This window comes from Sceloporus undulatus, chromosome 1 (genome assembly GCF_019175285.1).
Source record: "Sceloporus undulatus isolate JIND9_A2432 ecotype Alabama chromosome 1, SceUnd_v1.1, whole genome shotgun sequence".
NCBI classification, from domain to species: Eukaryota; Metazoa; Chordata; class Lepidosauria; order Squamata; family Phrynosomatidae; genus Sceloporus; species Sceloporus undulatus.
The window spans coordinates 203,328,466-203,355,669 of NC_056522.1; the positions used below are offsets into that span (position 1 = coordinate 203,328,466).

General features: G+C 40.0%; 1 protein-coding gene across 5 annotated transcripts in view; it reads left to right on the forward strand.

Annotated features, from left to right (window-relative positions):
* Window positions 1-27,204, forward strand: part of CCDC141 (coiled-coil domain containing 141) — a 142,981-nt gene that overhangs the window by 75,240 nt on the left and 40,537 nt on the right. For 4 of the 5 annotated variants that reach the window (XM_042444894.1, XM_042444863.1, XM_042444876.1 and 1 more), the window contains exons 9-18: window positions 7,579-7,751; window positions 10,018-10,159; window positions 12,908-13,027; window positions 14,480-14,671; window positions 17,789-17,962; window positions 18,660-18,839; window positions 20,366-20,491; window positions 23,828-24,016; window positions 24,283-24,462; window positions 25,829-25,978. In XM_042444894.1, the coding sequence (XP_042300828.1) occupies window positions 7,579-7,751; window positions 10,018-10,159; window positions 12,908-13,027; window positions 14,480-14,671; window positions 17,789-17,962; window positions 18,660-18,839; window positions 20,366-20,491; window positions 23,828-24,016; window positions 24,283-24,462; window positions 25,829-25,978 (1,626 nt within the window). The remainder of the gene's footprint in view (window positions 1-7,578; window positions 7,752-10,017; window positions 10,160-12,907; window positions 13,028-14,479; window positions 14,672-17,788; window positions 17,963-18,659; window positions 18,840-20,365; window positions 20,492-23,827; window positions 24,017-24,282; window positions 24,463-25,828; window positions 25,979-27,204) is intronic. The other variant, XM_042444870.1, reaches the window with a different exon arrangement.

Consider the following 27,204-nt stretch of genomic DNA (forward strand, 5'->3'; position numbering starts at 1 on the left):
AGACAAAGATTATAAATTGATACCCTTGTTGTTGTTTGTTGTGGTATACCTTCAAGTAATTTTAATTTATGGTGGCCATAAGGCAAATCTGTAACAGGCTTTTCTGGGGATGGGTGTATTAGACTCACTGAAACCATCCAGTGGGTTTCCATGGCCAATCGACAAATTGACCCCTGATCTCCAGAGCCCTAGTCCAGTGCTCAAACCACTACACCACACTGGCTCTATGCATTATAAATGTTCTTGAATTATAAATTATAAAACTCCATGCTTTGTTTACAATAGCACTGCTAGCAGTAATGAGTGAATAGTCTCTAGGGTAACTTTGGAAATTTAATTAGTCTAGGTTTAGGAGGATACAAGTTTTGTTTTGCCATGTCTTGGAAGAATAGCTCGGCAGCATTGTAGGTGTAGTCCCATAAGTATTTTTTTTTTCCAATGAGCTCTTAACATCAGAAAAGGAGAGAGAGCTAATAATTAGTTCTGGCTTTTGACAGTAACTTATGTTAAGAATGGATAACTTCAAATTAATTAGTCTTAAAGTATTGCCATGTTTGTTTGTTTGGTTGCAGCAAACAAACAACAAATGGGCCTATTAATTTTCCTCATTGTTTTCTTTTTTCTGTCTCCTCCATGAAAAGGAGAGGGAAGAGGGGGGATGCACAACAATTCAGTCCAGAAATCCTCTCTCCTGTAACAGCATTGTTGTGTTATCTTGTGTTGCTTTTTTTGGGAAGAGAGTAAGGGATTCTGCATATCCTCCGACATTTCACTGGTGAAAGCTGGGACCTCGTAACATCAGAGTGTGGTCAAAATAACAAAGGTTATTTGTTCTTCTTCATTAAGAACAGACAAGCTAGGAGAGTCTACAGCAGTTTGCTTTTGTCTCAGCCTGCTGGAGAAAGCAAGGCTTCTCCTTTTTTGAACTTCAATTCAGTGGTGTCCACGGGTTTGGTGTCAGCTGGTGCAGGAGGGTGGCCAGCGAGGGGCAGCTGGGCAGGAGGGGAGGGAAGCTGTCCCCTCCACATCTACACAGCTCCCTCCTCATGAGGAAGCCACATGGAGGTGACACAACCCTTCTTCTTTACCTCTGCATGGGGTCCTCCTTGCATGGAAGCGTGGCACAGGCGAAGCCAGGAGGGGTACGCTCAACCTTCCTCCTCTTCTGCTGCCTTGGCTTCCTCCTAAGGGAGCAAGCCTTCACAGTGAAGAAGAAGAAGCTATGGATGCTGGTGGCAGCAGCACTGCACACACACACACACACACACACACACACACACAGCAGGAAGGGGGCCCCACCTGGTGTCACTCCTCTTATGGGGTGTCACCTGGTGCAGTCCACACACCTGCACAACCCTAGTAACGCCACTGAATTGAAGTAAACTAAGGATAAAGAGGGAAAGTAGGAGAAGGAGGACAGAAACTGAGACATTTGAAAAGCACCTGGAAAAGCATGATGACAGAGGATTAATTGGGATTGTCCCTGCCAAATTAGGAAAGTTGGAGGGTATTATGCTTGGATTTGAACTAGGTGCTCTCTTCCATCTCCTTAAAACAGCCCAACAACCAGTTTTTTAATGCTCTTGATTAACAAGTGAGTTATCCAAAGAATTCTGAAGTCATCTCTTCCCTTTGGGTTCATCCCTGTGGGGTACCACAGCATTGCTGAGGCACTGAGCAGGAAAGTGCCCATATCTTTCATACTTTATCACCCACTAACAGGGTACTCCTGTGACAGCGGCATCCCTAAAGGTACCATTATGGACTCTGAATATAGTAACTTCTGCCTCATCTTCTGCCTTCCCTTCCTGTGTGAGAGATAATGACTGGATCAGCAGTCCTGAAGTGCCAGTAGAATGGGGGGCCTTCCAGGACTCAGACAAAACATCTTCTTTTGCTTAACCACAGATCATTATGATGGCCATGCTGCCTCCCATAACATGTGTGCAGTGGATGGTCGGGGGCAGTAAGGAAGGAGTCCATTGTCAGGTTTTGGGAAGAAGCATTTCTCTTGGCATCCCTTTATCACTCAGGTCAGCATTATGAGAATATGAAACCTCAACATTACTACTAAAGCACTGATAATGTGATGTCTTTTCATGATCTGAAGTCCTTTTTAGTACTTTGCTTCTAGTAACTGCTGTGGTTTCATCTTATGGAGTTGGTACTTGGGTGAAGGACTAGAGCTCTCTGGAAGAGAATAATAAATACCTCAAGAAACTACAAACCCCAAGATCTCATCATTTGAAAGTGTCCCTTGACAAGCAAACATTGAGAAGGCCAACTAACCAAGTTACAGTTTCAATATGGAAATATTCTGAAAACCATTTGTGAATGGAAACTCTTCTTATCTCTTCTTAGCTGATGTCTTCTTTGTGCAGAAATACATCTGTTTCAAGCCCTTGTATCTAAGTGACACAACAGCATTATATTTATTTTCTGGGTAATTTTAGAAATGAACATGTTGCCTTACAGTCGATAATAATTTCCAGGGTGGCTTACAGAATTACACCAACAAAGTAACTTTTCAAAATACAATATAAGTACAAAACCTAGTCACCCTAATTTAAAATAATTGACAGCAACATCCCCACTCTGTGAAACACGAGAGATCTTTGCAGTGTTTATGTCAAGTTGTTTACTGACACATTTTGACTAGCTTGAACATCACTGTGGTTTGCTGCTCATGTATAAATAAAGGGGCTGTAAATTTTTTTAAATGAGCTGTAAATGCTACCAAATCTTGACTAAAGCTATTTTAAAAAAGAAAAACTTCTTTACATGTGCTTTCAAATGCACAGGTTTCTTTAATCAACTGTTGCATGAAGATCCATAAAGATCTTATGGCAGCAGGATGAGAGGTCCATGTTACCAAGTATCATGTTATGTTGACTTGGCACCATTTGTGAAACTGTAGCATTATAGGAAGGGGTAATCCTGTCAGCCAGAATGGCAGAACAGCTGTCATGGAAAAACCTAGCTCAGTAGGCTACAGTCTTCAAACCTCCTTCTCTTGATTAGTTTCATTGAAATTAATGAGAGTGGCTTTGGAGCAAGTCATTTGAGGCTTGTCATAATTAGCTTTCTTGTAGTCATTAGACTAGAAGTCAGTGCACTTCCCCTCTTCAAAACTAAGGAGAAAAAGAAAAATTCAGTTTAAAATGTATAAAGATATATAAATAAACAGCATGAAATTTGACAAAGTGTGATATTTAAAAATAGTAGCATTTAAAATAACATCAGGGAATCAAAATCTCAAGGCAACAAAACCAAAACTCACAACTATTTTTTAATATTCTCTGCTAGAGTTAGAAACTTGGCAACTGCAACGAAACTCAAGGGTCATTGTCTATAAGTAGATATTTCACATAAAAATTAATTGGTCTACTAGGTAGGAAGCTCATCAGGGAGCTAATTACAATCCATGGGTAAGAGGGTAGAAATTAGAAAGCAGGCATGTTCTTATGTTGCCACCTTAGGTTGATTGCATGGATAAATCCTAGAGGCCCTTGGAATGCCATGTTTACACAGGAAAATGTGGGGAAATGTACTAAAGACCTCCCAGTGTTTAGTGTATATAGATTGTCAGATAATCAGGTGTCTACAAATAGTTTTCATATACAATGTGAAAAGAAAGAATGGAACGTATTGTATTGGCACAAGTGAAAAGCTCTTGATAGGTAATATCCCAGAGTCTTTTTTGACTTGATATAATGCATACCTCAGCCAACCTTTCAGAAGAAAAGCCAGAGAGAATTCTATTGTGCAGACTTTCTGGATTTTGACAGACTACTCCAGTAGCTGTCCCTTGGAAGCAGAGGTAATGGACCAAAACCTAAAAACATCAATTTGAAGTCATGCTTTTAATGTGGCCAGCCATGCCTTGGCAGGTTTCCAATCAAATCACTGCACTCAGTGCCTCCTCAGGAATACCACACACACACATATAGTACATCAGTTATGAACATCAGATATGTTTTCATTTGTTTTAAACCATTTCTGCTTGGACAGAAATTATAGCAATATAAACCTTGATGGGTGTTGAAAAGGGCTTCAGTTGTATTGTAACTCCCAGCCAGAGTAGACGCATTGAACAAAATGGGATATGCCAATGTGTTGACTCACCATGGAAAACTGATTTGAGGCTATTTTAATTAGTGCTAACAACAGGATTCTTGCCAATGACAGACACCTTTGACTAAAAAAAATGACTTGTTTGCTATAGCCCCCCCCCCTTTTTTTTCCCCATCAATTTCTGGGCAACTTGAAGTCTGTAAGTAGATCAAGACGCAATATGGTGAAATGTCGCTTCCAATTATTTGCTTTGTTCTAAATTTGATCATCCAAAGACCAATTTGACAGCAATAACTTCATTGTCAAAAAGTAGAAGTGTTATTTTCTCAGAATTGACAGGGAGTGCTTTAAGTTACCACACTTTGACAACTTGCCCAGCAGCTTGTTTACATCAAGTAGCAAAAAACGACTCTGACACCAGAATATAACAGTGTGTGTAGTGAACCGTGAAGAAAGCGGATAGGAATAGAATCAGTTCATTTGAACTGTGGTGCTGGAGGAGAGGTTTGCGGATAGTGTGAACACAACTAAAAAGACAAATAAATAGGTCCTAGAGCAATCTCTCCCTGGAAGCCAATATGACTCTCTTGAGACCGTCATATTTTGGACATATCATGAGAAGACATGACTCAGTAGAAAAGGCAATGATAGTTGGCAAGGTAGAAGCTACTAAGGAGAAAAACCACTTTATAGTTGGATAGATCCAATTGTGGAAGCCACAGCCCTAGGTTTGCAAGAAGTGAGCAGTGATGCTGATAACAGGGTCACTTGAAGGTCTCTCCTTCATAGAGTCATCATAGATCAAAGTCAACTTGACAGTACTGTAGTTAACAAAATATTTTCCTTATATAGAGTTTGGAGAGATGATAATCATATAATCACAGAGTTGGGAGAGACCTTAAGGGCCATCCAGTTCAACCCCCTTCTGTCATGGAGGAACATACAATCAAAGCATCCATGACAGATGGCCACCTAGCCTCTGTTTAAACACTTCCAAAGAAGGAGACTCCATCACCTTCCAAGGCAGATTGTTCCACTGTTGAGTAGCTATTACACTTAAGAGGCTCTCCCTAAAGTTGAGGTAGTCTGGGGCTTTCAAACAATTTTCCAAGTCATTTGAGGAGTGTGACCATTGTGTCTTATACATATTAAGAAGTAAAACACATTGAGGCATACCACTAAATAAGTGTGCTTAGGATTGCAGCCTGAAAGAAACAGGGCCTCCCATTATTAGTACAGGTAGCCAAATGTGGGGGTATATGAATTTGTAGATGAAGCATAAGACAGAATTATATCCAATTAACAGGAAGGCTATGAATGCCAACACTTTTCTCTAACAGGCTTCAGCAGACCTACTGTGAAAAGCCAAAAAGCACGCACCTTTATTTTTTGGTCCTACTCCAGTGAGCCTCTAAAGCTATTACTCAGTTCCAGTTATGCTTAGGGAAAGAAAGAAAGAAAACGGTTGGTATGTTTTTTCAGCTGCAAGAAAATGTTTAAAAGTTTTTCTTGACGTTGGAGGTGGGAGAGATAGGATACTTTATGATGTTGCTGTCATTGACAGTGTGTTATATTACAACCTCACAAGCCTTTTAAGAAGAAAATGTCCTGATAGAAAGATGTCATTATTTTAGAATTACCCACATTTTCCTTCAACTATCACAGAAACAATTGTAACACTGGCAAGCTAAATTTCCATTCCAGTCATTCTTGAGTTATACACAACATGACTGGAATGAGAAGGCAGTGAAGCTCAGGGTTTTGATCTGGAGGTTCCTGCATTGCTACCACCTTTAGGAGAATTGGTTTCAAATTTTTCAAAAGTGACTTTCCATTTTATCTACACAGATGGTGGGCAGGCAAACAATGACATTACATAAGTAGCATATTTGCAAACCTGTGGCCTTCTCCTTTTGATGTCATTGTCTCCTCTCACAGAGAGAAGGATGGACAATGCATTCCATTGTCTGTCCTTCTGTCTGTCTGCAGATCATGATGAAGCTGTACTCCCAAGGATTTTTGAAAGTAAAACAAGCACCTCTAGTTCTAGTTTTACATACAAGGCACACAGGGGACTTTCCCCACACTATAATGGGGTGGGGTAGGGTAAGTAGCTCAGACCTTTTCCTTAGAGCAAACCTTTTTCTTAGGAACCCCCCCCCTTTTTTTTGTTTGTTTGTTTGTTAACTGAAATCCAATATTCAGAGCTATGTTGTTTAAAATTGATGCTGCAACATCAACATGATGATAATCTGGATTCTGACATTTACCTAAGAGACCTCATCCTGCTTTTATCTGTTATCCTTTTTTACAGATGATATATCACTTGCTTCTCAGGGGGTATCTAGCAGGAAATTCAGCATATGAAGAAGGAAATCAGATAATATGGAAGCTAAAGCCAAGATGTTTTATGCACACTGTAGAAATCAATATTTTAGACATAAACATACAATCTCTCCATGTCCAGTTACAGAAAAGATTTAATTCTGATTAAAAAATAAAAATATAAAAGGTGGAATCCAGCAAAATATTCCCATTAGCTTTTGACCTAATGGATTGGTTTGTGATGTTTTTTGTTTTTGATGTTTTTGTTGTTGGTGGTTTTGGTGCTAGTTTAAAAGTGAGTAGGTGATATTTGCTGTTTGGGTATGCCTATCTGTCCTGAAAATATGCCCTGGGCAGTTGCAGACTTTCAATAATAGTGAGAGGTGGCTTTGGAAGCTACAGGAGGAGGATTTGGGGGGGGGGGGGGGAAATCACATGCACAACAGGCAGAGGTCAGCATGTGGAAACTTGCTTTTGTACATCTCCTTTCTGAATAAAGATGAGTTGCCATGTAACTACTGAACCTTAGTTTGTACAGTGCAATTGGGGAGGAGCCAAGAATTAATAGGTGTGGGTTTATTTATCTTGTCAGGGGGAGGAGAAATGTGCCCTCCTCTAATGCTTCCATCATTTTGAGCGGGTAGTTGATGTATTTGTGAAGAGGAGAACTTTATATCTCTGGAGGCTCTTATGGGCTGCATCTGCACTGCAGAAATAACACAGTTTGACACTGCTTTAACTGCCATGGCTCAATGCTATGGAATCTTGGGATCTGTAGTTTTGTGAGCTATTTAGCCTTCTCTGTCAGAGAGCTCTGGTGCCACAAAAAACTACAAATTCCAAGATTCCATAGGATGGACCCATGTCAAACTGCATTAATTATGTAGTGTAGATGCAACCACTGTTATTTTGAATTCTGATTCCCCAGGGTTCCAAACTGCATGGAAAGGTCTCATGGACAGAGGAGATACTTGTCTTCACACATTTCTCCTCCATACATAAAAGGTAATGGATGTGATGATGAAATTGGTGAGGTTAGCATATTTCCCTTCTTCGTGTGCTTCATGAATCCAAATCTGGATAGGGCTAATGAATGCTTATTGAATGTTTTTTCCCCAAATTATTCATTTTATTTTAAATGCTGCTTTTATTTTTCAAAGCTTATATTTCTTTTTATAGGCATGTGATGTACTTGGAAATGTAGAAGCTTCCCTTCAATTCCTTGAGTCTGAAGATATAACCTTGCCTAACTTGGCAATAAAACACCAGGAGCTGCAGAAAGAGCTTAAAGATGGAACAGCTGATGCCCTGCAAAAGGGACAAAACTTGCTTAGCAAAGGAGATGCCCAAAGGTGTGTTAAGAATGTAAATGAAAAACCTAACAGACATTTTAAAGTGTTCCATAGGTGGGAGTTACTGCTGGGAAGATATAATTTTTGTCACAGTTGTCACCATAGGGTTGCAGCCATAGGGAAGGTCAGTGTAAGGAGGTTTAAATAGTGATGAAGCCTGACAACATGGAAACCTGGACAATGGAATTTAGGATTCAGTCTGGAACTAGATACTTTAATGATAGGATCAGGTCCAGAGGAAATCAATTTTGTAGTGCTTCAAATCCTTCCCTTTTGTTATTTCTCTTTCCCAGACTACTGATACATGGGCAGTGATGGTAAAGATTCTAAGCATTATTAATGGTAACACATGGATTTTAGGACAAAATTATTGCATTATGATTAAACTTTTAGCTATCATGTATGGTTCTTTCCTGTAGAATCCTGGGATTGGTAGTTTAAAGAAGCCTTTTTAATTCTCAGCCAGGAGGTTCTCACACCCCAATATTTCATCATATATTGCCATGATAGTGAGGAGCTTATCCCATTAACAAATAAGCCGGCTTACCTCTTCTGACTTTAATTCAGGATCCGGGATCCCCCGGATGTTATCGTATCTAAGTTGCTGCCTATCTAGCTGGGATGCCGCCACCTGGATGCATCCCGATCAAAGCCTTGCTCAGCCGGCTAATTTTTGAAGTTGGAAGCTCCCCAACTTTGAAAAAATGTTGGCTGAGCAAGGCTTCGACCCAGAATACATCCAGGCAGTGGCATCCTGGCTAGACAGGTGGCGATTTAGGTATGCTAACATCCGGGGGCATGCTGGATCCTGAATTCAAACTGGAAGAGGTCAACTGGCTTATTTATTAATGGGACAAGCTCCTTAAAGTGAGATAATAGTGTTGTAATTGCACAGTGTGAACAGGCTTTAGTATTGAACAGTGGGTTTTGCTATAAACATGTGAAGCAGTGTCTGTACCAGCCAGGAATTATGGGGAAAATACTTGCTGTACTTCCCAGCATCACTTAATTGCCACTACAAGCAAGAGTAGCATTATGAAAGAATTATGGAAATGAATACAAATCTATGAAGTCCAATCTTGAGGTCCAAATGTTAATAATAATGTTTGAAGTATCCTCACTGTCTTTTTTTCTCCAGTAAAGTTAGGAAAGAGCAGGGCTGTCAGCCAGTGGGGATGGGAACTTGCTGTACTCGCAGTACAAGCCAATGTAATGTTAAAGGCAAAGAATGGGGCTTTTTGTATCCAATAAATGTAAATGATTTAAGAGAGCATCAGGGCTAATTTTGAACAATCTAATTTTCAGTCTAATCTGATGGACACTCTCTATGTTAACTGGACTTAAGTGGAACTATTATGAAATGTAGGAAGGTTCTGCCCATCACCACCAATAATGTCAGAGCATCTCATCCAATGCTCTTCACTGTTCTTAGTTTGCCTTTTCAGCACAGCTTCCCACACTGCAGAATAAACAAGCTCCTGCTAAACTAAACAATGGATTTCAAAAAATAAAATTATTCCAGTTCTTCATGTGACCTTTCTCTATACACTGAAATGATTTGCATGACCAATATTAATATTTTAATGAAATTTGAATTACTATTTAATTGTGTGATATTTTGTAAGAGAAAACGTCCAATGTAAATTAATTGAATGTAAGAATTTAATTCCCTCTTTATGTGCAGTTTTTGCTATCTTAATTGTATGTGATAAACAACTGCAAGCAAACTGCCTCTGGTCTTTGCGTTATTATAAATTGACACCCTGGAGCTTAGAATGATCGTCAGTTCTTTGCCAATTGACTTATTGCTTTTTTCAGTTTGAAACAATACTTTTAAACAAATATTGTCTTTAAAACACACGGGGAATATAAATTGTGTTTTGCTTCTAAGAAAGTATAAACTCTATAGGAAAAAAATGATTTCAATAAGAAATACAAGCTGCTTTATATTCTACATCTTTCTTGCAGTTGTATTTTAACTGAGGATCAGATTCTGATAAGTTTGCTCAAGTGTTATATTGATTCATACTGTATTTAATTCAAAGTATTAGGGAACACTGGTAGTGAATGATGTAAAGCTTTAGGCAATTGCAGGGTCTTCAAGGGTGAAAAGCTGTGATCCAGGGGCACCCCAACCTATTTTAAAGGCTAATTCTTCCTTAAAGTTTACTTTGCTAAAAATCATCAATACAGTATTTTTAAAATCTACTTACTACAATTTCATTAACCCCCAAAACATTAATCTCGGTTTTGTTGACATGTTTAGTTCCTGGATGACCGGTGTCCAGGAGATGGTAGATGGCATTAAAAAAAGGGCAGATCGATTGATGAAAAGGTGTCTTACTCGAAAAGAACATGAGTCAGAAAGGCAACGCATCACCTCCTCCATAGATGATTACCTCGCAAAGGTATTTGAAAACAATATTCTTCATTAAGAAACCCCCCTTCAGCACATTTTATAGTTCTAAAATTTCACAGAATACTATCATGTAGGGATGGGGGAGAATGTCATTCAGTTCACATTTTGATACAACTTCACCAAATGTATATTCCTCGAAAAAATATGTAAAATAAACTGCAGTTCAGTATTTGCACTTTCTAGCATTTTGCAAAGCAGTTATCTGAAGATTTGATGAAGAAGAAAATACTAATGGAAACATGTATGTGGAAGGGGAAAGTACAAATACAAATGTGCAGATGTTGGGGGAAACGTAGGACAAAAAAAACCCTTACCAAAAAAGGAAGCTCATGTGCCCACACTATCTTAGGATACTTTTTTGTCCTCAGAAAGCTACTATTCCATAAAGTGGCTAAGCATCTCCTTCACCTTCAGCATTGGTTCCTGCATCAGTATATTACAGGCTGCTTCGGCAGTTAGGGACACAGTGAAGTCAGGCTAAGTAGGTGGAAGCTGACTGAGAACCTCTCAGTTTGGTCAACCTGAGCAACACAAAAGGATCGACAAGGAAAGATATTGGGGGTGGAAGCAGAAATTGGAAGAAACAAAGAGAAATCAGAAACAGTTTAAAGAATGAAAAATAAGAGAAAGTTTACTTCCTCTAAGCAAGGAAGAAGACTATAATCCTGGCCTCACCAGACTCCTCCTTTCTCCTGTTCCACTCCCTCTCTCTCTCTCAAAGGACATCTGATTTTCCTTGACTGATTTGCTGGGTAGAAGACATTACAATTCTTCTCCCATACAAGGTGGACTGCTAACTTCTATAGTCCAGCAAGGGCTTTACAATAACTGTTACCGTAAAAGCAATCTCCAACTGAAAAGAATGATTCCATACTTTAAAAAAAAAAAAATCATGTATTTAAGAAAAACAATAATTACTTGTGAATATGGTACTCATCTAGTATTTTTCAAAGACATCGCTGTTGCTAACTGAAACAATTCTTGGAAGGAAAAAAATGCTTTTGGCTATTTTTTAAAGACATTGAAACCCCCTTTTGAAATCTGAACTGTCATGCCTCTATGCAGAATGCAACTACTGCCCCCTTTAAAGTAAATGAAGCATCTTCCTAACCTGCTAGTGCTATAAAAGACTGGTTGCTGCTAAAATCAACTCCGCCATTTGGTAAACACAGTTTAAACCTTATTTAGAAACATCTAAAAATGTACTGTAGGAATGCATTCACATACCTTCTAATGACTCTCTCTCTCTCTCTTATATATGCCTCACCATGCTGCTGACACTGTTATGAATGCAATAGAATTCAAAGACATAGCCATGTTAGTCTGGATCAGTATACAAAATAATTTTGTAGCACCTTTGAAATGAACAGAGAAAAAGAAGTTTGCAGCATAAACTTTTGTATACTGTGGTCTAATGTGCACTGCAGAAAAAAGCCGCTTGACACTGCTTAAATGCTATGCTCAATGCTGTGGAATTATGGGATTTGTAGTTTTGTGAGATATTTAGCTTTTTCTGTCAGAGACTCTTGTGCTGCAACAAACAAACACCATAATTCCATAGCATGGAGCCATGACAGTTGAAGCAGTATCACATTGCATTATTTCTGCAGTGTACATTAGATCTGAGTCTACTTCATCAGATGCATGGAATGAAGTAGATTTAAGAGATTATCACACTATACTCTTAAAGTGTTGCTATTCCACTTAACTGCTCTGGCTGCCTCCTGTTGCATTCTAGGATTTGTAGTTTAGGAAGGGCGGTTAGAGTAGTCAGTCAGAGAGCTCTTAGGCCCGCCTCAGTGAACTACAAACCCCCAAATGCAACAGGAGGCAGCAAGACCAGTTAAAGTTAATAGCAACAATCTCCTCAAGACATTATCAGATGCCTGAAAGTGACGGGAACAAAGCGGGATGCTCCCATCACAGTTGTGTGACTGGGGCAAGAATATCAGACAACACCATTATCCTGTCCTTGTCCTTTCTGTGCTTTTCACTAATGGGAAACTTCTATTAATGAAAAGGGACGGGAGAATTCCTCCCCACAGATAATGGTGGTGTCGCATGGCATCATCTGATATTCTTGCCCCAATCGCACAATTGTGACAGGAGCATCCTGCTTTGCTTCCATTACTTTCAAGAGTCTGATAATCTCTCTAGTCTATGAAATCTTATGCTACAAATTTCTTTCTCTCACCTAGGAGAGGTGCTCTGATCCTGTCTTTGTCCCATCATTGTCCCATCATTGAAGTGGTATTGCCTAGAATTTTGCATTAACAAGAGTTCATGTTAATGCAATGCCGCTTCAATGATAGGATAATGACAGGATCAGTGCTATGTTATGAAAGGCTTTGTTGTGATTGCTGTCATGGATGGGATAAGGACACGGGAGCGATCCTGTCCCTATTTTGTCTGTGTGTGATAATCCCGCTAGTCTCATTCCTGCATAACTAAAAGCAAATAGATTTCTATATTTATTTCCCTCCTAGAGCTCAAAAATGAACCTTCTTTCATTTTTCACTATGTGTTGTTCTTTGTGCTCCAAGTAAATGTTAGTTCAAACATTTAAGGGAACACATAACATACTCTTTTTCACCGGGTTCAAAGTACAGGAGGCTGGAAATCTCATCAAAGTTACCCCAACAAAGCATCATAGTTAGTGCTTCTTGTGCAGAATCAGTGCAAATATATCCAAATATTTTTCTTTCCACTAATATTTGATATTTATTTAAACCTGAAGGCCTCTACAAAGATTAAAAACATTGGTCCAGTAATTTCAGTTGCAATAAATCCTGGATTGTCTGTGTCTGAATCAGAGGAAGTCTTGAACAAGTATTTAGAGATGGCAAACCAAACCAAGGTAAAATATATTTTTAAATTCTGTTTTAAAATGAAGTGCATGTTTTTAAAGTTGTGTTAAACCATTTTTCCATATTATGTGAATTTCCAAAGGTGTTGCTAGAACTGATTTTCCATATCAGCCCTACACATTGTTTGGGGCACTGTCTGAAGGAATCATGTGATGAGGAAGTTGCATGGCACATTACAACAGCAATAATGGAGAAGAGGGAGAGGCAGTGTGGGGATGCAGTTTCAAATCAGCAGTGTCATAGCCTGTGGCTGCACAGGCCAACTACCACATCCTCCCACTGTCCTTGTGACAAGTAGTCCTTACAATGCAGGGTCTAATCCACAGTTCCAGTGCAAACTATCTGGACAACGTCCAGCCAGTTCAGCACTGAATCTGATGTATACCCCCACTTAAGATGAAACCTGGAGCCCACTGGAGTAATGGTGGGTAGCTGTTCACACATGCTTCCTACTGTACCACCCTCTGTCACCACGAGTTGCCCTGTCTGAAGTCAGAACAAGGCTCCCAGTCATGTGACTTACACTGGGCACCTTGTTCTTGCCTTCAGAGGAAGTGATTTGTGCTGGTGGTAGTGAGATGTGATTGCGAATAGTCACCCAATGTCACTCGAGAGTGTCCCAGATAATGGGGGGGACGTCAGGGAAGCTCCTGACTGGGAATACTCCAGGCTGCTCCTGGTGTATTCTAGCCCATTCAGACACACCATAAGATCCATACAGTAATCTTTAGTTTCCTTTAAACATGTCAAAAACATTATTATGAAATAGCTCTTAGACAGTGGGCATCACCATATGATGTGGCAATGCATTCATGAACTGAATAAGGGAATATTTCTGATTGGGCTATCCTTACTGACAATTTATTTAAAAGTCAAAACACACAAGTTTTGAAAGCATAGTTTCCATAAATTCATTTTCTCTACATTGTTATTGACATTATCCTATATATGCAATCTTCAGTGACAACAAAACTATAATGGAATACAATCACAGAGTATTTGGAAAGCTAATTTCTAGAGTAAACAATGTCATATTTTGCTAGCATAGTGTTGTTGTTTTTAAATGGTAAATTGGGGGCTGTGCAGACAGCCCTGAAGGAGTGGCCTCCAGCCGCCCCTCTTACAGCCAGATCGGGGCTGCAGCAACCACACGCTATGACCCCAATCTGGACTTTGCAGGGTGCAAAAAAGGACCCTCAAAAAGTGGCTCCTTTTTGCGTTGTGTGGACAAGCACCAGAGGAGCGCTGTGTGGAGCAGTGTGTGATGTCACACCGCCTTGGGGATGGAGTCAGAACATGTGTCATGTGGATGCTACACCTCGACTCACCCCCAAGCCGCCCCTGTCTACACAGGGCCTTAGTATATTCTGAAGTACTTATCCAAATTTTGCATGATGTGAATGTTCACCATAGGTATTATATTCTGTGTTTATTCAATTTAGGAGATGGCCAATGAACTGGAATTAGCTGTCAGAATTTTAAAGGAAATGGAAGAATTTGAAACCACAGAAATAGCAGCTTTTTCTAACAAGACTGACCTTCTAAATGAGGAACTGGCAACACTTAACAGAAATATTGGCTTAAAACTGGAAATCCTGAAGCCCTATGTAGCCTTTTTAAAGTCATCAAATGAGGTACTTACCGGTATACAAAATTCTCTTACAAGAAATGCATGGTCCGTTGCTATGTGAGCAAAGTGCTTGCATGCAAACTGATCTCCATATATATATATATATAGAGAGAGAGAGAGAGAGAGAGAGGTTTGGGCTTCAACCCTTCTTTTTCCCCAAGGATCTGTCTCCAGTTACAGCAGTAACATTAAATGGGAAACATTCACAGACCACAAGCATCCTAAATTGGCCTAGTCTTGCATACTCTAGGGACAGTCCTAATAAATTCTGCTTTTTCAGTTGCTTTTAAAATGTCTCAGTTTCTCTCTCTAGTTTATCGCATTGCGTTCCGAGAACGTTATTGGAACCCGATAGGAACGGAACACTTTTAAGTTTACCGCACGTTTCTTTCCCCATCGGGTTCCCATCGCGTTCTACATACCCCTCAAAGCGTTCCAAATGTGTTCCTCGGAGGGAACGGATAAGAATGTGATCCAAGCTTGTTGAAACGTTTTTAAAACGGTCCAAGAAATGTCAGAGCGGTAATCTAATCCGTTCTTACTTCCGTTCCCATGTTCTGCCTTGTTGTGATTGGCTGAAAGGACTTCCCTCCCTGCATTCTGTTTCCCAAGCTCTAGCCTGGCTATGGATGGGGGTCCTCGACTGCAGAGTCCTCCAAAGCCTGGCTGGAGCTTGAGAGAGGCTGTCCCCCCAGCTCTAGCCTGGCTATGGATGGGGGTCCTCGATTGCAGAGTCCTCCAAAGCCTGGCTGGCACTTGAGAGAGGCTGTCCCCCCAGCTCTAGCCTGGCCCTGGACAAGGTTTAAAAATGTAGGACCTTCTTTTTAAAATTTCCTGGCCAGGAATTTTTTTTTAAAAGTGCTACATTTTAAAACATTGTCCTACATTTTCCCAGTTTTGAGGTCCCCAGGGATGGCAACCCTATGTTTATGTATATGTATAACATTTATATATATATATGTGTGTGTGTGTGTGTGTGTGTGTGTGTGTGTGTCTAAAAGTATACATACAATATATATACAATATACATATTTTAAATATGTAATATATACAAAAAATATATTATATATAATATAAATATATTACACACAATATATACACACACACACACATATATATATATATATATATATATATATATATAATTTTGTATATATAGATTGCGGACTATATATATGTGTGTATACATGTGTGTGTGTGTGTGTGTGTGTCTATATGTATCTTGTATATAAAAAGATTAAAGGTCACCCTATTCAGTTCCGGGTGAAAAGGAACAGTAGAGTGATTACATCATCATTACAAGGTCCTCCGAAATAAATACGCATGCGCGAATATTGAAACGTTCTCATACTTATCACGCTTCCTATAAGGACAAATGCGGTAAAATGTGTTCCCGTAACGTTCTCGGAACGCTTTACATTTTCTAATGCGATAATATCCGTTCCCATAACGTTACATCTTGAAACGTTTTGGGAACAGAATAGAAACGTTTCAGGCACTGATGCGATAACCTTCTCTGTTTCTCCCACTTCTCCCTTTTGTCCTCATTGTACAAGTTGCTGCAAACTGATTTCAAAATGCAAAAATAGTTTGTACTCATTTAGCTCAACATGGGGGAAAGGAGAGGAGGGGATAGAGTCTTGTGCTTTCCAGCAGGCACTGGCAAACGCAAACTGCTCCACACCTCTTTTAACTTGTGTGGTCTTCCTCATTAATAACTTCTGCCATATTGACCACACTCTGATGTTGCTTGGAAGCATGCATCCTAGTTTTCATCTGTGAAATACTGGAAAGTATGGTAATGACTGCGACAGAAGGAGACTGGACTGTGATGAACCCATGAGAAATTTTTCATGTGCTAATGTATTGCATTCTCCTTTCCCTCCTTAGATAGACAGGGACTTCCCTCTATCTATATCATTCTATCTAAACATGTGACTCCTGTTCCTCAGTCTGCAAGCAAAGAGCTTTTTGTATAGGCAAGCCTTTGCGTGCTAAATAGCAATAGCATGTACATTTCTATATTGTTTATCAGTGAACTAAGCATTCTCTAAGTGGTTTACAGTCTGTAAGCTAATTCCACCAACAAGCTGGGTATTCATTTTAGCAACCTATGAAAGGATGGAAGGCTGAGTTGGAGCCCTGCCTGGGATTGAACTCACAATCTTGTGGTTGCAATACTGGTATTTAACCACTGCACCGCCAGGGCTCCTTGTCTGTTGCAGAGGGATGATGGTATTTTATCTTCATTGTTATGTTTTATACGCTTTACAGTACTTAAATTATTTAAAATGAAATTATTTAAAATTTTTAAATTATTTTAAATCTGTGTTTTTAATGGGATTGCTTATTCAATAGTTTATTAACATCAGAATACAAATTGTGTTTTTTTAAAATATGTTATAAGCTGCCTCGTGTCCCATACTGAGAGAAAGGACAGGTATAAATTAAGTAAACAAATCCATACCATTTCATTATATTTTCACTACATCATCTGTTTATGGAAATCCTCTCAAATTGTGCTTTGGGTAAAATCTCTCTCAATCAGAGGCAGGGGGCATAGAGTCCTCCTGATGATTTGAGTCTCCAACTCTCATCAGCCCCAGCCAGTTAATGGGCACTGTAGTCCAAACATTCAAGGGCACAGGTTTCCAAGTTCTGCCTCAGATGGAAAACATTCCCTCAGAAGAGACTGATGTAACTCAGATTTTATAAGTCCTCTATAAAGAATCAGAAAAAAATGTGACAGGGCAAATCTAGCATTATCAGTGAACTCAGCACTCTTTAAGTGGTTTACAATCTCTAAACCAATTGCCTCCAACAAGCTGGGTATTCATTTTACCGACCGATGAAAAGATGGAAGGTTGAGTCAACCTGGAGCCCTCTGGGATTGAACTCACAACCTTGTGGCTGCAGTATTGGCATTTAACCACTGTGCCATCAGGGCTTCTTCTGCCATATTGACTGCACTCTGAAGTTGCTTGGAAGCATGCATCCCAAATCTATTGACATTAGAGATATGATTCAAGGACAAAAAAAAAATCTTTCCCCACCTCTATCCTAAAAAACCAGCATGTACACAGGAAAGAAATTAACTAGTCATTTATTTCTATCCCTTTAGGTTGAAGATGATGCTCAGAAGCTGAAAGAGTTCTATATCACTGATTCTGAGCAAGAAAATGAAGCTAAAAATGAGACCTTGGTTCAGTCAGCTGACACCCAATGGCAAATGGTTTTAAAGAAGATTCTTTCCACTCAAGATATGGGGCATGACTTTTTAAATTTAGTAAACATGGTGAGGCTATCTCTGATGCTTTACTGACTCCAGCCCTGACCATCTTCTGCATTAAAAACCGTGGTGCCAAGTTTTCCTCTAAATCTTGCCAAATACAGTAACAGTATACACAGTTACATCTGTTGTGCCAGATGAACTGGCATTCTGATGAATGAGCTGCCCATATGATGGCATATTGCCTTTCACCAGCTAAAGTGAGAGATCATCCAGCAGAGGGTTATGTTGATACAACTGCTGTTACATCTGAAGCAAAAAGGAAAAAAATCATGAAGAAGGGGGTGGAGAAAATGAAAAATTGAGTTATACTACATCAAACCATGGACACAGCCACGATCACAGCACAAATGTAAACCAAGGTCATAGTAATCCTATGCAGTTTCCATAATCTCTAGGCTGGAAGGAGTTTGGATTCAACACAGCTTTAGCTGGTTTAGTGTTACCCATCTTGGTGAAATAGATTGTACTTGGAAATAAGCTCTGTTGAACCCAATAAGACTTACTCCAGAGTAAACATGTATAGGATTGTATTGTAAACCACAAAGCAGACATTCTTGATATCTAGATGTGGAAGCTAAAAGAAATCTATGTGGGTCTCCCCACCCCACCCTACCTTGGCTCTTAAGCATTGCCAAATTGCCAATACTGGTTAGATATACCACCTTCAAAAAATAAGGTCTTGTTAATTCTAATTTAACAGGTAAATAAGAATCTGATATTGAATGTGGAAAGTGTTGTTCAAGTAACTGAAGATACTATTGATATTCTGAACAAAGAAAAAGAAGAATTGACACGGCTTTGGGCATCATGGAAACTTAATATGAATCAAGTGGAATCCATCAAACAACAATGTGGGAAATTTAATGAGCAATTTCAAAATGTAAGTGAATGTTACATGATGATTATTTCTGAGTTTTTTCATGAGGGCAGGGAACCGTCCAATTAAAAAGATTGTATGTACAGTGCTGTGTAAATTTACAGCGCTTTATAAATAAAGCTTAATAATAATAATAATAATAATAATAATAATAATAATAATAATAATAATAATAATATTTTTAAGGCTGTGAATTAGAGCTGCTAGTTATCTTGATCTTTGAACAGATCTGTAAATCAGGTCAGGAAATGTCCTGAATGTTCAAATTATATTCAGGGAAAAGAGGGGGGTGGGGGAACAGTGTTTGGGCTTTCCTGAAACACTATGGATGGCATCTTTTTAGTAAGTTACAATGACATACATTGCATGTCTGCCACTGCAACTCACTTTTTTGGTCATTCCATAGGCCAGAATTCTGTTCAAACGCTGCCATAACTAAAAGCCCTCAGCCCCACCTTGTAAATTGCACAGTCCTTCCCACATGGCCATTTCAGTTTCAAAGAGTAAGGTAGTCAGTGGTGATGAATCAAGCTATCTTCTTTTAGCCAGAAGTACTGCAAGGACTTCACCTGAGAGATGCCACAGGTCAGTGGTAATGGACCCAAGCAGGAATCCCTCAACATCACCATCTGAATTCACTCCTCCATGAAAGAATGGAATCACTGTAAAATCTAATCCCATTAAGGCAGTGATGGTGAACCTTTTAGAGGCTGAGAGCCCAAACTGCAATCCCAAACCCACTTACTTATTGCAAAGTGCCATGTCCCTCTGGCTTTCTAATAACAAACTCTGGCAAACTCTGTGCTGGGGTGATGGCACATGTGTCCAGAGAGAGGGCTCTGAGTGCCACCTCTGGCACGTGTGCCATAGGTTCGCCATCACTGCATTAAGGTGTCCCAGAAGGTTCAGTGGGATCAAAGGCTGAAAGTACTAGCAGAATGAACAGGGACACACATTCCCTGTCCAGTTCCCAGTGTATATCATCTACCAACAGGACCATAATCTTTGTTCCATAATCAGGGCAGAAATATAATCTATTTAATTCAGGAACCCCTAGAGCTGAGATGCCACCACAGGCTCTGATAGCTTGTCCAAAAGTGGAATATTGGACACTACCACTATAATAACGGTAGAGAGATTAAGGCCAGAAAGAAAAGTAGAATCAGAACAAATAACAAATTTGTCCATTTGTCACTGAATGCTAATCCCAATTCCTTTTGTGTTTGGAGATGTCTGATGGTGGTGGTGATAATGATACATACTCAAGAATTTATCTGCAATCATAATATGTACTTTTAATAGTGAAATTTGAGCATTTTTACTTTGTGGTGCACTCCAGCTGTAAAAAAGTTAAATGTATGCAATATATACTTTCTATACAATGTACAATGCTTTTTTGGATTTTTATCTTTCTACTTATTTATGTAGCATTTCTTCAAGACTAGGTAGAGGTTTAATACTCATTTTTGTAAAAAGCAAAAGATATTCCATAATATATATTTTGCACATTATTTTCTTATTTCTTGTAGACGATACAAATTTTAAACACTCTTCAGGAGGCTCTCAGATCTACTGTTGCACTTGATCTGGGAAGTAACCTTTCAATACTTGTAGAACTGCAAAATAGATTTAACAAAATGAAGCCACAATTTCAGGTGAGAACAGAATTTAAGTGTGTCATGTCTTATGCAGAAAACATATTTTTATAGAATCATAGGATCACAGAGCTGAAAGAGACTACAAGGGCCATCCAGTCCAAACCCTGCCATGCAAGAACACAGAATCAAAGCACTCCCAACAGGTCTCTCCTCATAGGGCATGGTTTCCAGACTCTTCACCATTTTGGTCATCCTCCTCTGGACACGCTCCAGCTTGTCAACATCCTTTTTGAAGTGTGGTGCCCAGAATTTCATTGCAAGTTCTGTGGAAAGCCACACACATTGTGCTGAGTAATTTCAACCCAAGAGAAGATTTTAGAGGGTGGGGTACACATGCACTTATCTATTAAAAACATTTCCTTTTTAAAGAAAAATAACATTTTAAATGTTTATCATCCACACTGATAGTTCTAGAAGCTGTTTATAAAATTTGTGTTGACTAGTTTGTGTGGAATGCTAGGAAAATGGAGAAACATTGATCTAAGAGCATTATCACACGGTAGAAATTGTAAGATTATTCCAAGGTGAATGCAGAGTCAATCAGGGGGTTTCACATTATTTCGAATGAGATCATCATACGAACATAGAATGCAGTCCAGAGTCAATCATGGGGTTTCACATTCTTTCGAATGAGGTTATCATACCTGACCGTAGGGAATCCTGGGCCGTTCCGAATGCAATGACACCTAATCCCAGAAATGGGTAATTTTGCTGATTTACCAAATTTAAAAGGTATGGTGTGGAATGTTTTTGTGGATCACCCCTGCATTCCCTTCACTTCCCATGGATCCTCCTCTGCCTTCTCTTCCTCCTCCCCTGGTATTGTGCTTTTTGTGGGGAAGTGGTGACATACTTTGGGGAAGAGGGCCTCCGAGAGGGCACTGAGGCCAAGAGGGCCCCGCCGAGGGAGACACTGCACCGGGGGACCCTGCAGGAGGCCCTCACCCAGCTCTGCTGGTCCTGCAATGCAGCCGTGGCTCCCCGCTGCCGTGGATATGGGGACTCCCTGGCAAGCCGGCTCAGGGCCTCAGAGGACTCCATTCCCACCACCTTCTTCCTCTTCCTCCTCGCTTCTGGGCCCTCCTCTGCTTCTTCCTCCTCCTCCAGCTGAGAGAGTGTTCCCAGAGGCCAGGAAAGCAAGCAGATGAGGAGGAAGAGGGTGGCAGCGGGGATGGATTCCTCTGACATGGCCACTTGCCCACTCCTCCAGGAGTCTCCTTCTGACTCCTAGTCTGCCTTCCTCCCTCCCTCCCCTTCCGCCTGGGGCTTGCCATGGCCCCTGCTAAACTGACCCCCAGAAGAGCGGGCGAGCAGCTGCGTCAGAGGAATCCATCCCTGCTGCTCTCCTCCTCCTCCTTTGCTTGCTTTCCCAGCCTCTGGGAACACACTCTCAGCCGGAGGAGGAGGAAGAGGCAGAGGAGGGCCCAGAAGTGAGGAGGAGGAAGACGGCGGGGATGGAGTTCTCTGAGGCCCTGGGCCAGCTTCCCAGGGAGCTGGCAAGGGAAAAAGGAGGAGGAGAGGCAGAGAGAGGAGTGCCGCTGCACCACTCCAACAGTCACACTCTCTCAGCCGAGGGAGGAGGAGGAGGCAGTGGAAGGGCCAGGAGTGCTCTGTCATGGCTCCCTGCCACCCTGGACATGGGGTTTCCTTTCAGAAGCCCCAACAAGACAGCCACCCTTCCCTCCCTTGGGCATGGGGGGAGCACTTGTGGAAATGACAGTTGGGAGCATGCGCAGACAAGGTAATTCTATGCTAGCAAAGGGGATTTGTTTGTCTCCTTTTGATAGCCAAATGCGAATCTGACCCTAACTAATGTGCCTTTAGCCCCTTGTTGTTCTCTCTGTGTGATAACCATTAGCAAATGGGATTGCTTTTCTGGGATGACAGCACTTTAATCATTTTCGGATTGCAAGCACATAGGTCCCCATGTGATAATGCCCTAACTGGAAAAGATGTCATGAAACAAACTCTCTGCTACATTTTGTCTCTTTGCACAACAAGCCCAAACCCACAATGCTTGTATATAATTATAATTTTTATTCCTTATCATCTCTCCCAATGGATATATGGTAGATATCACAAAAGTTCAGGAGGGATTTAAACCTGGTCAGGCTTCTTCCTCTTTGTTTTTCCTTTCTTCGGAGACTAAAGTATAGAGACTAAAATATAGAACAAATTGTCCACCTTAGTCCTCCAGACAGAGAATGTATGGAAAATAGGATGCTTGAGAAATGTATTCTTTTTTAAATTATGACACAAAATAGCTTTAACTGTGCCTACAGGACTAATGTGTAAATTGGAACTTAGTCATCTGCTTTGAACTTCTCAAATGTTTTGACACAGTACTTGTCTCAAAAAAAATATTTAAATTTAATATTTGTCGAGAAGATGCGTCTTTTAATACATAATTTGAGGGGGAAAATTAATCTTAAAATATGTCTAGAAAGACATACTTAAATGCGTATTTTCATACAGATTGCAGGTTCATGTAATAATAATAATAATAATAATAATAATAACAACAACAACAACAACAATGTTTATATCTTCCCGCCTCTCCCAATTGGATTGAGGCGGGATCACAGCAGAGTTTAAAAAATACAATTAAAACGTTACAATATTATTAGCACACAAGTTAAAACCACAGTTAAAAACGTGTAAATGTAGGACAGAACAGCTTTATCAATCAATTGAAGCAAAACTGCATGGGCCAGAAATAGATTGGTTTTACTCCATGCAGTTTTCATTCATAGTTCTGCATGTGTTCATTCATAGTTCTGTTATGTTCCACTCATAGTGGGAAGAAAGAATCCCTCCCTTTGGTTCTGTCCATTTATTAGATCAGTGGTAGAGAAGAAAAAGTAAGCAGACAGCTCCCTGTTTAACATGAAAGGAGGAGCAAAAAGAAGTACCCTCACAAGCTTTAGAGACTGAGGCCTGTTACAGACTGCCAAAATAAAGCTGCTTCGGGTCTCTTTGGAAGTATGCTGTTAAAATGATGCATGGGAAGCTGCACCAAAGCTGCACTCCAGTGCTTAGGAATGGAGTGTGGCTTTGGCGCGACCTCCGGACTCTTAGAACCCATGCATCATTTAAATAGCATACCTCCAAAAAGACCCAAAGCAGCTTTATTTTGGCAGTCTGTAACAGGCCTTAGTGCCACAGAGAAGAAAGAAATAGAACATGGCAAATTAGGAAAATTGCTTATTGTTTGCATTTATGATGGCATGACTTCACATTCAGAAAATAAAGTGGAAAGTGGTTTGCTTGGATGTAACTGTAAGCATACTTCTGTTTAAAATCTGAATATTCTTATTACATCTGATTTGTTAGCAACTCAGTGCTGAGGTGGAATACACATTAAAGCTATCAGAGCAGCTGAGCCTGAAAGGAGTACCTGATATGGAAAAGTCTGAGAAAGTAAGTGAGCTGCTTCATCTCCATAAGGAAATAAAGGAGAGAATGGCCGAGTACGATGAAATTTTCAACAAGACAGTCAAATTCCATCATGTCAAAGAGGAAGTAAGTATGGTCATGATTAATCTCCTGGAAGCATACTGTCTCATGGCAACTATATGGCTATCTGTGTATTTATCATTCTTATTCTGCCATAAACGAACATGACATTAAAAGAAACTCTTATTAATCACTAAGAACCATGCTGAAATATTATCAGGTCATAAAACCTGATGCAAATGTCTGTGACTTGAACCTGTCCCTAACATTTTTGAATATAAAACAGAGGGAAGGAAGAATGTTTTAAATGATATATGCCTTAATTTTCACAGCTTGAATGTCTCATAAAATCAGAAGGACTGGAGATCTCAGAACTGAAAGATGTGCCCAGTGACACTCCCCATGCTAAGATCCACTTGAATAATGTTCAGGAGAAGCACACACATATCAAGAACCTGTACAGATTGGCACTCACACTTGGAATGGATATAATTTCAACAGTGAAACATCCTGTAAGTCAATACCAGAGTAGATCCTGTATTGGCAACAAATTAAGGAGAAAACAGAATGTAGATTTTCCTTTCCTGTGTTACTGCTAGATCAATCAGTCTCCGACAAATTTATGGACATATAGAGCTGATCTAGATAGTCATGCATTGTAGAGATATATATTTATTTCTCAGGTCGTAACAGTGACAATATGTTGGCAGAGATATGGCAGGGATCAGTCTAGAAAAGATTATAGTACAATAGGTCCGGGTGTCACTGGTATTAAGCTATTTTGGATAGAGTTACATGGCTCCTTAATCAAATTCATAATTTGTAATTCAAAAGGTTATCTCCTTCATAGTTGCTGCTGCATGAAGCCCCTTTCACCACTTAAGTGACTACACCACCTACAAGCTCTTCTTAAAAGAGATGGCTCTGTGACAGAATCGCAGGCCCAAAACAGACGGGCCAAAAGGAGCGGTTTCTGGCCACTTCAGGGACATGGCATTCATATGACAGAAACTACCCATAGATTGTGTATATGATATTGTAATTTAAAGGTATCATTTTAATTTTTCTAGTTGTTTATGTCACAACTATTTCCATTACATTCAGTGATATATGGAATTATTAAGGTGCGATATTAGTACAAAAACCATTACTAAGGATTCTGTATGGTGTGGTATGAGAGGAGGTCAATGGTGGGGTGACACTATGAGTTATGGCACCAGGTGACACCAACCGTAGTGATTCCACTGTTTTTACCTTTTAAAAATATATGTACTAATTTTGATGGATTCACTATCCAGGATGAACCCACTGTTCCAACCTTTGGTCTCCTGTCACCCACTTTGTTCTTTAACCCTCAAGAACTCTCTCTGGATCTGATACTCTGGCCTGAAGTTGACCCCTATCCTGGAGAAGTGACCCATGTGGATCAGTGGTTTCAGTGTGGGAAACCTGACCAGTCTTCTTCATCAAGTCTTAAATGACAATAGGCAGAAACAGTTGTAGAAAATAAAACCAGTAAAGATTTTTTATGTAACATTTAGGTTAAACATGATCTGCCTCGACTCTTCCCACATTCCCAGCCCTCAAGCCCCCATTCAGATGTGATCAAATCCCTCTTTTCCTAACTTGCCCTCACTCTATTTCTGAGTGGCCCTAACTTTGTTTCATTCCTGCCTCTATCTAACTTTTTACCAGCCAAGCTTCTAGTTTATATCATTTCCTCCATAGGGCACCCTTCACAGCACTGCATGAGCTGTGATTGGCTGGTTCTACCCAGGCTTGCCCTGCCTCTCACTTTACACTGATAAATTGTGCCATCACTTAGTTTCCAAGTGCAAATGTTCATTGTTTCAGCTTGATTTCTGCATCTCATTCTAGAATTCCTTTAATGTTTCTGTAAAGAACCTCCAGCAGCAACTCGATGCCCTTGAGTCTGACAGCATTCACTGGGACTCCAAAGCTGGAAAGTATGAGGAAGAGTTGTCACACACCATCCACTTCTGTACCACAAGAGAGGAGATACAAGAGGTCTGGTGAAAAGAACCCATTAAATACTCAAAATCTATTGCGTCCTTTGACTTCTTGCTGTCAGTACACTTCATATGTCTCTTCTGCATTTTTGTTTCAGCTTCACCCTCAGTTTTAAAGATGACCTGTGTCCACAAACTGTCCATACATTTTGCTTACATTTGTGTCCTTTTAGATTAAAAAAAAAGGGGGGGGGAGGAGACTGGAAACTGTTACAGCTATATTTGTATAAGATCCCACTCCAAGACATTTGAAATAAAGCTCAAATCTCACCCCCACCCCACCTGCTACCATTCAGTGTGAGGCATGGCACTTTCTGCAGAAAACTGGTACCCTAACGGGATGATTTTCTCTAGCAAATCCAGTGCACAAGTGGACTTTAGCCACTTGTAGCCATTATTCCTGTTTCCTGAAAGCATAGCAGCTAGGCATTCTTATACTGGACACTAAACACTTGGGATTCAATCCAAAGATAGCTTCTTTCAAGTAACCATGGCTATGATTGGAGGCATACATTTTTCCTCTGCCTTATTTTTTAGAAACATGATAGACTTTTCAGCTCTGCCAATCTGCAGTTCCATTTCCATGCTTTACCTCATAGTGTCAATGCACTTTCTCCTTCTTTGATGTATAAAATGAGGCAGTTAGTCATATACTGAAACAGAGAATGAAAATAATGGGGCGGGGGTGGCGATGGCCACAGCAGGGTAAGGAATGCTGCTGTCCTAGTCACTTTAATTCAACCAGACTGCTTTCCTTGCAAATGGATTCTTCTTTTCAAATGAAGCAAAACTATTAATTTATTTTGACTGGAAAATATAGTCAACGCTGTAAGCATAATATAAAGAGGAACGTGCAAGGGCCTAATCGGAGCAGACTTTCCGATTGAGAATGAGAAAAGTGACAGCAGCTGCAACTCTTTTGACATATGAAGCATCTTTTCTGGAACAAGGAGCTCCTATTTCAAACGTTGCCTCTGCCAAAAAGGGAGCTTTAAAGTCTTTTTTACATGAACACTGGTAAATTGACATAACGTGATAAAGGGAACTCTTGCTTTCTTGTGCCTCTTTTTAGGGGCTGCACCTCTCACAAAGAATAATGATTTCATATTTTAAATAGCTGTTTTATACCCATAAATCATGTCTTTGGCAGGAATCAGAGACTTTGGCTAAATGGAAATTAGGTTCTAGGTGAATCTGAGGTACCCCACCCCACCCCACTCACCC